This window comes from Urocitellus parryii, chromosome 4, assembly GCF_045843805.1.
Source record: "Urocitellus parryii isolate mUroPar1 chromosome 4, mUroPar1.hap1, whole genome shotgun sequence".
In the NCBI taxonomy this organism is placed as follows: domain Eukaryota; kingdom Metazoa; phylum Chordata; class Mammalia; order Rodentia; family Sciuridae; genus Urocitellus; species Urocitellus parryii.
In genome coordinates this window covers 95,900,290-95,912,382 of record NC_135534.1, presented here as the reverse complement: position 1 = coordinate 95,912,382, position 12,093 = coordinate 95,900,290, and the positions used below count along the sequence as shown (strand labels likewise).

Genomic DNA, 12,093 nt, shown 5'->3' with positions numbered 1-12,093 from the left:
TTCTCTTTTAAGACACAACTACATGTCTTTCCTATTGCAGTCATTTTCTCTTTAGTTTACTGCATAAGGTGAGTTATTTAATAAAAATCTCTCATTGTGGTAATAGCAGATGAGAACTGGACTACAGAATAGTATCTGTTTCAAAACTATCAGAGAAATGACAAAGTAGTGGTTAAGAGCACTGGCTTTGGAGGAGCACAGAGTTAGGCGCAAAGCAAGCTACAGCACCCAGTACTAGCTGTATGATCTTCAGCAACTTAACTCTTCAGCCTCAGTTTCCTATTTTCCTCATTTATAAATCCCAGAAAAACATACATCAAAGAACAGTTGCAGTGATTATATAACACTTGTAAAACCGATGAATAAAGTGCCTTCTACACAAGTCCTTAACTGTAGCTGATAGAAATATCAGAAGTCAAATAATCTGCCCATGGAAAGAAAGCTGCTAGCATTTTTTAATGTCAGATATGTTACATACTTCATCTATTTTAATTACCACAAACCAAACCGCTCCCTCAAGGTAGACATTAGCCTGATTTTAAAGACAATAAAACAACTTCAAAGACACCAAATAATTTGTCCAGATCACAAAGTTTATATAAGTATCAGACTTCAACTTGAGCTAAGGTCCTTATTTTTTTTAATATGTCCCATTAACATTTTTAAACAATCATTTCTACAGGTCTTATTGAAAAATGGAACTGAATATTAAGAATATTTATCTTGTACAATGGCCATGTGTCAACTAAGGAAGAAATTTTATCTTCTCAAGTCCTGCCAACATCAACACCATTTAATGTAAATAAATCTGAAACGAATGACTTGAAGGTGAAAAACTGCCTTCCAACACCAAGATGCTCCTACCTACAGTTAAAGCTTTAAATGAATCTTCTCAAAAAAGGATCTGGTACAAATCAATAAAATAAATCAGTCACTTTCTTATCAGAATTGAAGACCACCAAAAGCCAAAAAAAAATTCTTTTTCTATGAGTAGAATGAAATGGTATAAAGGAAATACAAAGGAATTCTTTTTTAAGATGTAAATGCATTTTGTTTTAAAAATCCTTCTATTCTTTCACACACACACACCCCACTCCTTACCAACCTGTCACTATCACCATACATAAGCATGAGACATCAAATCCCACATATTCAAATTATAGACTCTCCTTAACTTACAATAGTTATACTTTGATAAACCCATCATAATTTGAAAATCTTGTTAAGTAAAAAAATGCATTTAATTCAGCCAACCTACTGAACATCATAGCTTAACAACACAGCACACTGTGGAGTATCAGTGGTTCACCTTTGTGATTGCATGGCTGTCACCATCATGACAGCATCACAAGAGGATCATGCTACATGTTATTCTGTTAGCCTAGAATAAGATCAAAATTCAAAGTATGGTTTCTTCTGAATGCTACTACTTTCATACCATTGTCAAATTGAAAAATCATAAAATGAACCATTCAAAGTTAGGGGCATTTGTATAGACTCACTGTATTATTTCTTCAGAGTTTTAGTCAACCCTAGCTATTGTTATACTCCATTTAAAATCTCATGAAGCCAAATGTGGCAGCACATGAGTGTAATCCCAGCAACTTGGGAGGCTGAGGCAGGAGGACTGCCAAGTTCAAGATCAATCTGGGTAACTCAGCAAGACCCTGGCTCAAAATAAAAATAAAAAGGGCTGAGGGTGCACCTCAGTGGAAGAGCACCACTGGGTTCAAACCACAATGCCATGCATGAACACAAACACACACATACACACATCCCTCATGATAAATAACAGGAAAAAAGATCCTTGTAATATTATAAAATTTGCCCCTACCAGGAAAATAAACATTGTTCTACCAGAGTGTGACTACAGATATTGATGATTATGGCATATACTATATCTTGTGATAGATATATAAGACATATTCATACAACTCTAGCTACTTCTAAAAAGCAATGGGGAAAGTTAGAAGGGTCACAGCATGGTTAGTGCACACCTGTAATACCAGCTACTCAAGACACTGAGGCAGGACATCACAGTTCAAGGTCAGTCTGGGCAACTGAGTGAGACACTGTCTCAAAAAATAAAAAGGGCTGGGGATATAGTTCCAAGGTAGAGCACCCCTAGATTCAATCCTCAGAACTGGTGAAATAAATAAATAAAGTGGGCAACGTAATTAACCTGGTAAAATCACTTGCTCCTTTCTCTTAGCTCTGTAGATGAAACTGAAGCTCCTAAAGGCTGCAGGATTTAGCAAAGATAACACCATTACTCATACTGCTGGGACTAGAACTGAGCTTCTGACACGGATTTAACCAAAGTACCATCTTGAATATGGATTATTACAAGGAAATGTAACCATCACACCAATTAAATATAACATTCCGCAACAGCTTCACCTAAAATCATCAGGTCAAAATTTGGCCTACAGTAAAAAATTAGATTTCTAAAACCCCAAACTCAAGAAGCAACATTCATTACATTACCTCTTCTGTCTTCTCATGTAGTCTACAACAGCAAGCATTGTTCTTTGTGATTTTTTATCCAAAGAGCTTCGGAAAAATGGTTCTGACTCTAAGAAAGAAAGAAAGAAATCTCTTCTCAGACCCAGAAAGATCTCCCAAGGCACTTGGTTCTTGTCTGTGTTTGTCTCACTTTATACAGCAAGATTCTGTTGGACAATACCTAATACAAAATTCGTTCTTAATAAATATGAACAAATAAATAGATTTAATGGCATTTTTATTTTAAAAAAAACCAATATGTTTATATAACTGAGATCTTACATTGCGATTTACATTTTATCTTTGAAGAAGTACTAATTCACAGCCTCAATAAAATCAAAAGCTTTTGTAAGCTAGGTGTTCAGTATACAACAATGAACAAGATAGACTATTTTTTTCTTATTGGAGCTTTACCACTATACACAGTAGTTGGGCTCATCCTGAGAAATTCATCTGTGCATGGAATTTGAATTTGGTTCATGATTCCCCTTTCTCTCCCCTTGTTAAGGAAGTCGGTGCCAGCCCCTTTATGATGGAGTGTTGACCCTATGTTTTCTTCTAGCTGTTGTACAGTTCCTGGTATAATTCCTAAATCTTTGATACATTTCAATTTAAGTTTTGTACAGGGTGAGATACAGGGGTCTAGTTTCATTTTTCTAAAAAAAGCTATGTAGTTTTCTCAGCATCATTTGTTAAAAAGGCTGTCTTTTCTCCAAAATATATTTTTGGCACCTTTGTCAAATATCAGATGACTGTTACGTAGGTAGATTGACAAGATGGACTATTTTTGACTACACAGAACTCACAGACTAGGCTGGATACTCTCAACACAGCATGAGAAATGGTTTGAGGGAAAGTTTAGAATGCTGCAGAGACCTGTATCAGGGAAGCTCACCTGAACAAGGGAAGTGTCACACAAAAGTGAAACGTGAGGGCTGGGGTTGTAACTCAGTGGTAGAACGCTTGCCTAGCATGGGTGAGGCCTTAGGTTCGATCCTCAGCACAACATAAAAACAAATAAACAACACAAACAAATAAAATGAAGGTTAAAGTCTTAAAAAAAAACTATATGAAAGTGAAATGTGAAATAAAAGTAATGGTTCTCTGGGACAAAAGGAAAGGACAATGTACCAAGGAATATTTAACAGTATCTGAGATGGCTGAAAGCAGGAAACAATCTGGAGAATTTATGAAAGAATTTCAACTGTGCTAAACCACAGGATAGAAAACAATAAGGACTGACAGTGACAGAGGGACACAAATAGAGTAAAGTTATTACAATGAAGAATAGGCAGGATTTGGTAATAAGATGAGAGATATGTTAAGAGGTTTCTGGCCTGGAAAACCAAGTGTCACTCAATGAAGTGGTACACACAAAAAAGAAGACAGGCAAAGGGGATGAGTAAGATGCAAATATTATCTTTGGACAGTTGACTTTGAGATGTGCATAGGAGGTGAAGGGATGAGAGAGACTTCAGAAAGAGTAACAATTTAAACTTTATAGCAATCTACATTTACTTTCCCTCTCAATAACAGAATTTTATATGTGGTGTTTAAATTTTTATTTAAATAAAAATATTGACACTATACAGATAAAACTAGATGATTTTACTTTTGAACAGTTGTAGCGTAAGTTAAACTATGTAATAAAGTTGTTCTAATAGTACTTTTAATTACCTAATATTTAAACTTCCAATGGCTTATTCTTGACTGTAGATCACTTATATCTGTATTCCCTCAACTAAATATAGGAGATAGATTGCTTATAAAGACTTGAATAAGAGTTTTATTTTAGGATTTTCATTTTGACAACCCTAAGAAAATTCAAGTAAATAAAATATTCTATTTTATTGTGAAGAATAATTTAGAGCCACAGGATGGGTAACTGTGTCTGTGTTCATTATATTTTTCCAAAAAGATTTATTTTTGTTTATAACTGAAATATAAAATTGTACCTATTTGGAACTGGGGTTGTGTCTCAATGGTAGAATACTTGCCTAGCACGTGTGAGGCACTGGGTTTAATTCTCAGCACCATATTAAAAATAAATAAATAAAATAAAGGTATTGTGTCCATCTACAACTAAAACAAAAATATTTTAAAAAAACTATACCTATTTATGAGATATAATTTGATGTTTTAATACGTGAAGACATTGTATGATGTTTAATCAAAGTAAACATTTATCATTTAGCATATCGAATATTTACCATTTCTTTATGGTGAAAACATTTCGTTCCTCTAGCTTTTAAAAGCAATATATAGTATATTATCTATAGTCATCTATGTTGTAGAACACCAGAACTTCTCATTTCTAACTCTATCTTAGCATCCACATTTTTCGCCACCTCTCCCTCCCCTGACTCAGCCCAGCTTTTTTTTTTTTTTTTTTTAAAGAGAGAGTGAGAGAGGAGAGAGAGAGTGAGAGAGAATTTTCTTTTTAATATTTATTTTTTAATTCTCGGTGGACACAACATCTTTGTTGGTATGTGGTGCTGAGGATCGAACCCGGGCCGCATGCACGCCAGGCGAGCGCGCCACCGCTTGAGCCACATCCCCAGCCCTCAGCCCAGCTTCTAGTAACCACCATTCTACTCTTAACTTCTGTAAGATCTGCTTGTTTAGATTGCACATATAAGTGAGATCATGCAGTAATTGTCTGAGCCTGACTTATTTTACTTAACATAATGACTTCCAGTTCCATCAAAATAGATTTGTAATTGTTATTAGTCAATTGAAAAGAATTTACGTAAAAGATAAAGCATAGCAAAATGGAGTCTAAATGACATCAGAGCCATGTCAAATGAAGACTACAGAAACAGAAATAGAAAAATAGAGAACTGAGTAATCACAACCTGTACTGAAGTATAGGACCAGCAGTAAGGTTGGGAAAAGCCATTTAGTTGCCATAAGATAGTTAATTAAATCTATTTTTATTAGAAGTATATGGGTCTTTTAGTATAAATTTAAGTATGTGACTAATTTTATGTTTACTCATAAAATACACTGATAGTACATATGAAAGATAGAAGTTAACAGTGGAAATCTATAATTTTCTATCATTCTTAAAATTTAGGTTTGAAAAACTGACTCATGATGATCCCTCAGTTATGCATATTTGTGTTACATATACCCAAACCCGAGCAGAATTTCTTCCACTATTAAGTTCTTAACATCAGATATACTCATTTCATAACATGAAAGGAATAAGCGTAATAAAATAATAAGAGTAAATAAAACAAAAGTTCTGCTTTAAGATACTGGAAGGATACATTACAAAATCTTAAATGTATTTTATCTTAAATTACAGAATAAGTACTTTTTAAAAAATTTTCCATAGTAAATATGTATGATTTTATAATAAGGCTACTTTTAAAATCCAGTTGGCCACAGCTGAAAATTCCATCATATCTCTACTATAATATCTAAATATTTGATCATTTTTGTGCTTTTTCCACTGCTAGAATGGACAGGGAGCATCTTGTTTACATCTGTACTGCCAGGGATAAGCACGTTACCTGACACACTCAATTGTTTAGTTATTTGCCCCATTATTAACATCTAAAATGTACAGAAGGAGTACTAATTATTAAGAATTATTCTGGGTGCTTTACAAAGATTGTTTTGTTGAAAATTTGTACACCTTTTATCTCCATTCTCTAGTTAAGGAAACAAATTTAGAGTTATGGAAGAAGCCAGAAAGTATCTGAGGCTATTTAACCATAAATCTATCTTTCTTTAGAGCTGAGAGTTAATAGTACAAACGTTAATAAGTTAGCATAATACCTGAATCCAAATTTGCAGGAGTTGTGGATCGACTTGTTTGTGAGAGGTTTCTGAAAGAGTTGGTGAAAAATGCTTGAACATGTGTAGAAAGCAGAATTTTCCATGATTCATTTGTGTCTTGAAGTAAAATATCATGAATCAAGCAAGGAAGCACGATCTGACAAAAGTCAGTTTTTACCTAGAACATACAAAACATCAACTCAATACTTTGAGTAAGAAGCATACTACTTAATATTTCCATTCCTTGTTGCTGACTTATAAAAATTTTTAGAAAGATAATCTACCATTAACTCAGATACTGGAAGGATACATTACAAAATATTAAATGCACTCAGCATGTTATTAAAATATAAAAAACATGGACCAGGTGGTGTTAAAAGTACTAAGCTAGTATATCTATATCAAACATATGTTAGTTACACTGCAACTGTTCATTTCTAGTCTAGGCTATTAGCATGATCAGAAGATTAGTGAAAGAGGATTAATTTATAAGCAAAATTATGACTTTTTAAGTGTAATTTCAGAGTTGAAAAGTGTTATTAATAACACAAGCAGTTCTCTGATATAAGAGGGAAAAAGCATGAAAATTTCAAGAGAAAAGCTGAAAATATGATTTTTGTGCATTTTTCTATACTCAGTGAAGAGCATGTCATACTATAAATTTTTATTTGTAATAAACCCCAATTTCTAGGTATAAAATTTGTGTATTTGTGATATACTTCTGAATGCAGCAAAGTGCTTTAATGTGTGTGGCACATTAAACAAGTGTCCAACCTTTATTTTGGCATTCATCACATTCCACATACATCATATAGATAAATCACCACACTCAACGGCTATTATTATTAATCACATTCCAGGTCAAGCCCGACGGCCCAGATCCACCCACACAGGTCTTCGCAGGACCCAGGCCCACAGGAGTCTTGGGTCCGTCTCTCCACCGGAAGGCACCCACTGGAGCCCAGCCTCTGGCACAGGACCACCCCTTCCGACCAGCAGACTACCACAGGATCCCAGGCCCACAATGACTTGTGCAGGACCCAGGTCCGGGGTAGGTCCAACTTCGCCCCCCACCACCATCACCACCTGGGAGCCTAAGCCTAACCCATTTTCATGTTGGGACACTATAGTCATCGCCATAGCCTTCCCCACACAGTAGCCCCTAACTTTTTGATGACAGGGCCTAGAAGCAGCTGCATCTCAGAGCAGATATCCCAAAGAGAGTGTGAGGCCCACCCTTTCAGCCCCATCTCTGTGACATTGCTTCCGTCTTGGGGCACCTCAACTATTATTTCAAGTTACCTTGGCTATTGCAGCCACCACCTTTAGTTGCAGTAGCATACATTGAGGGACACCAGCAGGGTCTGGGAAGCCCAACATCAAGGTGAGGTACAATCTGCACAGATACTACAAGAATATAGGGAAGAAACTGTAATATCTCAGACCCATGCTGCAAGAAAGGAAGACACATGGACAACATGAAAAAACAAGGGAAGAAAGTGCCCCAAACAAACCAGGATACTGTAATAACAGAACCCATGGACAGCAAAGTTGATGAAATGTCAGAGAAAGAGTTCAGAAGGCTCATAGTTAAAATAATCTGTGAATTAAAGAATGACCTAAATGAGCAAATACAGGCAAAAATTATCACTCCAACAAAGAGATAAGAGAGCAAATACAGGTAGCAAAAGATTACGTCAAGAAAGAGATACAGACTGAAAAAAAATTCACAAATCCTTGAAATGAAGGATACAATAAACCAAATAAAAAATTCAATAGAAAACATAACTAACAGACTAGATCACTTGGAAGAAAAAACATCAGATAATGAAGAAAAAGTATACAATCTGGAAAATAAAGTTGATCACACAGTGAAGACAGTAAGAAACCATGAAGAGAACATCCAAGAATTATGAGACAGTATCAAAAGACCAAATCTAAGAGTTATTGGGATAGAGGAAGGTACAGAGTTTCAAACCAAAACTATGTACAATCTCTTTAATGAGATAATAGCAGAATATTTCCCAAGCATGAAAAATAAACTGGAAAACCAAATACAAGAGGCTTACAGAACACCAAATGTACAAAATTACAACAGATCTACACCAAGCACATTATAATGAAAATACCTAGCAGACAGAATAAGGATAAAATCTTAAAAGCTGCGAGAGAGAGGAATCAGATCATATATAGGGGAAGACCAATTAGCATCTCAGCAGATTTTTCAACCCAGACCCTCAAAGCCAGGAAATCATGGAACAACATATACCAAGCTCTGAAAGAAAATAGATGCCAATCAAGAATCTTATATCCAGCAAAACTAAGCTTTAGATTTGATGATGAAATAAAAACTTTCCATGATAAACAAAAGTTAAAAATTTACAACTAGACAGCCTGCACTATAGAACATCCTCAGCAAAATATTCCAAGAGGAGGAAATGAAAAAAAAAAAAAAAGACGAAAATCAGCAGAGGGAGGTATTACACTAAAGGAAAATATAATCAGAGGAGACACCAAGTCACATTAAATACCAAAAATAAACAAAAATGGCTGGGAATACAGATCATGTCTCAATAATAACCCTGAGTGTTAATGGCCTAAACTCACCAATCAAAAGACACAACAATATGCTGCCTCCAAGAGACTCATTTCATAGGAAAAGACATCCAAAGACCGAAGGTGAAGGATTGGGAAAAATCATACCACTCACATGGGCTGTGGAAGCAAGCAGGGTTTCCATCCTCATAACAAATAAAGTAGACTTAAAACTAAAGTCAATCAAAAAGAATACAGAAGGACACTACATACTGCTCAAGGGAACCATAAACCAACAAGACTTAACAATTATAAATATATATGCCCTAAACAATGGAGCATCTATGTTCATTAAACAAACTCTTCTCAAGTTTAAGAGTCAAAATAGACTACAACACAATAATTTTGGGTGACTTTAATACACTAGATAGATCTTTCATCACTAGATAGATCTTCCAAACAAAAACTGAACAAAAAAACTAGACCTCAATAATAGAATCAATAACTTAAGACTTAACTGACACATATAGAATATTTCATCCTTCCACGAGAGAATAGACTTTCTACTCAGCAGCACATGGATCCTATTCTAAAATAGACCACATATTATGCCACAAAGCAACTCTTAGTAAATATAAAAAAGTAGAGATACTACCCTGCATTCTATCAGATCATAATGGAATGAAATCAGAAATCAATGACAAAATAAGAAATAAAAGCTATTCCAACACCTGGAGACTAAATAATATGCTATTGAATGAACAATGGATTGCAGAAGACATCAAGGAGGAGATTAAAAAATGTTTAGAGGTGAATGAGAACACAGATACAACATATAGAAATCTCTGGGACACTATGAAAATAGTTCTAAGAGGAAAGTTCATTGCATGGAGTTCATTCCTTAAAAGAAGAAAAAGTCAACAAATAAATGAATTACATCTCAAAGCCCTAGAAAAAGAACAAATTACACCAAAAGCAGAAAATAATTAAAATCAGAACTGAAATCAATGACACTGAAACAAAAGAAACAATTGAAAAAATTGGCAGAACAAAAGATTCTTTGAAAAAATAAATAAAATTGACAGACCCTCAGCCATGCTAACAAAGAGAAGGAGAAAACTCAAGTTACTAACATACATGATGAAAAAGGAAATATCACAACAGACACTACAGAAGATAATTAGAAATTACTTAGAAAACTTGTATTCAAATGAAATAGAAAATATTGAAGGCATCGACAAATTTTTAGAGTCATATGATTTTCCCAAATTGAATCAGGATCATATACACAATCTAAACAGATCAATTTCAAGCGATGAAATAGAAGATGCCATCAGAAGTCTACCAACCAAGAAAAGCCCAGGTCCGGACTGATACACAGCCGAGTTCTACGAGACTTTTAAAGAAGAACTAATACCAATACTCTTCAATTGAAATAGAAAAAGAGGTGGTACTTCCAAACTCATTCTATGAGGCCAATATCACCGTGATTCCAAAATTAGGCAAAGATACATCAAAAAAAGAAAACTTCAGACCAATATCTCTAATTAACATAGATGCAAAAGTTCTCAATAAAATTCTGACAAATCGAATACAAAAACATATCAAAAAGATCATGCACCACGATCAAGTGGGATTCATCCCAGGGATGCAAAGTTGGCTCAACAAATGGAATAGATAAACTCTAGATAGGGCAGAGGGGTGGGAGGGGAAGGGAGGAGGTACAAGGTTAGAAATGATGGTGGAGTGTGATGGACGTTATTATCCAAAGTACATGTGTGAAGACACGAATTGGTGTGAATATACTTTGTATACAAACAGAGATATGAAAAATTGTGCTGTATATGTGTAATAAGAATTGTATCTTGCACCTTCCCCTATTTATGTGCCTTTTGTCTATTTATAATGCCACTGGAAGAGGAGGGAGAACTTTTTCAGTCATTTGATTTCTTTTACAACTTTTTAGGTCTTTGAAGCTGCAAACACTACAAGATTTTGGGGTGGTCTGTGCCTGAAGCTCAGCAGTGTGGGTCAGACAGTGTGAAGAGCCTAAAGACTTGCCAGCTAGGTCTGTTGTGCAAACTCACTGGAAATAAACACTTGCTGGAACTTTTAAGTCTGTTCTTTTAGGTAAATAGTGATGCTCTTGACATTATTTTCATTTATCTTATTTGGGCTGGATTACTTTTTCCACAGTTACTAACTCAATGGGGGGGGAAGCAACAAGTTCTTTTCATGCAAATGACTAGTATTTGCAAATTTTTTTATAAATTTGCTTTTAAACACAGCTACTTGTGAACATTTCATTAGATATATTACAATAACATTAATCTTCCAAACTTTCACATCACTGTTTTCCATTTGTACAAATATATAATAAACTGCAGATTTGGCAGCTGAATTCAAGTGCATTAAGACATGGTCACTGTGCACACACCCATGCACCCACACAGAGCTGCCAGTGGGTTTGTCCCACAGGTCTGGCTGGTCAAGTCTGGGGTATTGTGATTCCTTGATATTTTCTTTGTATTGACCAGAAGTACAGAGATATGTATGTGTTACGTCAATGTTTGTCTTCATTTGTGTTTTTTTCTTTTAAAAAATATTTGGCAGTGACTATATTTGAATAAAGTGATTTCACAGTGTGTTCCTGTATAGTAACGAGTGAAAGTGGAACACGTTTCTTTTTAAAAGGGAGAGAATTGACCTTTTGTGTTGTGAGATTTAAGTTATAACTTATTGAGCACTATTAGTAATAATTGTTTTTAAACTTGTTTGATATCTATCTTGGGGTATTGTTTGTAATGTGACTTATTTAAAGCCTTTTTTGTTTCTTTAAGTTGCTGCTTTAGGTTAACAGTATGTTTTAGGAGATTAAATTGTTTTTGTTCAGTCTGCACAATTAGCCATTCAGAGCAAGAGGACCAGATTGTATAGGAGCTCTTGAAAAAAGGTCCAGATGAGAACAGAGGCAGAATGGGAAGTCACACCATCTGTTGTGGAAAGAGGACTTTCAGTTTGTAACTACAGAGCTGTGGTGCCATTAGAAACTGTGAATTTCCAAATAAATCTGAACACTTTTCTTTATTAAAAAAAAAAAAAAAGAATTGTAATGCATTCCACTGTCATACATAAATAAAATAATTAATTAAAAAATCAATTCCACATAAAAGACACATTGTAGATTACCAATGATACACTTTTTCCCTTTTAAGTAAAGACAACTCCAAAAGCCAATTTAAGGTAGTAGGAATTAGTTTAAGGTAG

General features: G+C 34.8%; 1 protein-coding gene across 1 annotated transcript in view; it reads right to left on the bottom strand.

Moving 5' to 3' along the window:
* Atm (ATM serine/threonine kinase) overlaps positions 1-12,093 on the bottom strand; it is a 166,204-nt gene that overhangs the window by 45,800 nt on the left and 108,311 nt on the right. The window contains exons 37-38 of the mRNA XM_026399043.2: positions 6,292-6,469; positions 2,488-2,575 (exon numbers count right to left, since the gene is read on the bottom strand). Of these exons, the coding sequence (XP_026254828.2) occupies positions 2,488-2,575; positions 6,292-6,469 (266 nt within the window). The remainder of the gene's footprint in view (positions 1-2,487; positions 2,576-6,291; positions 6,470-12,093) is intronic.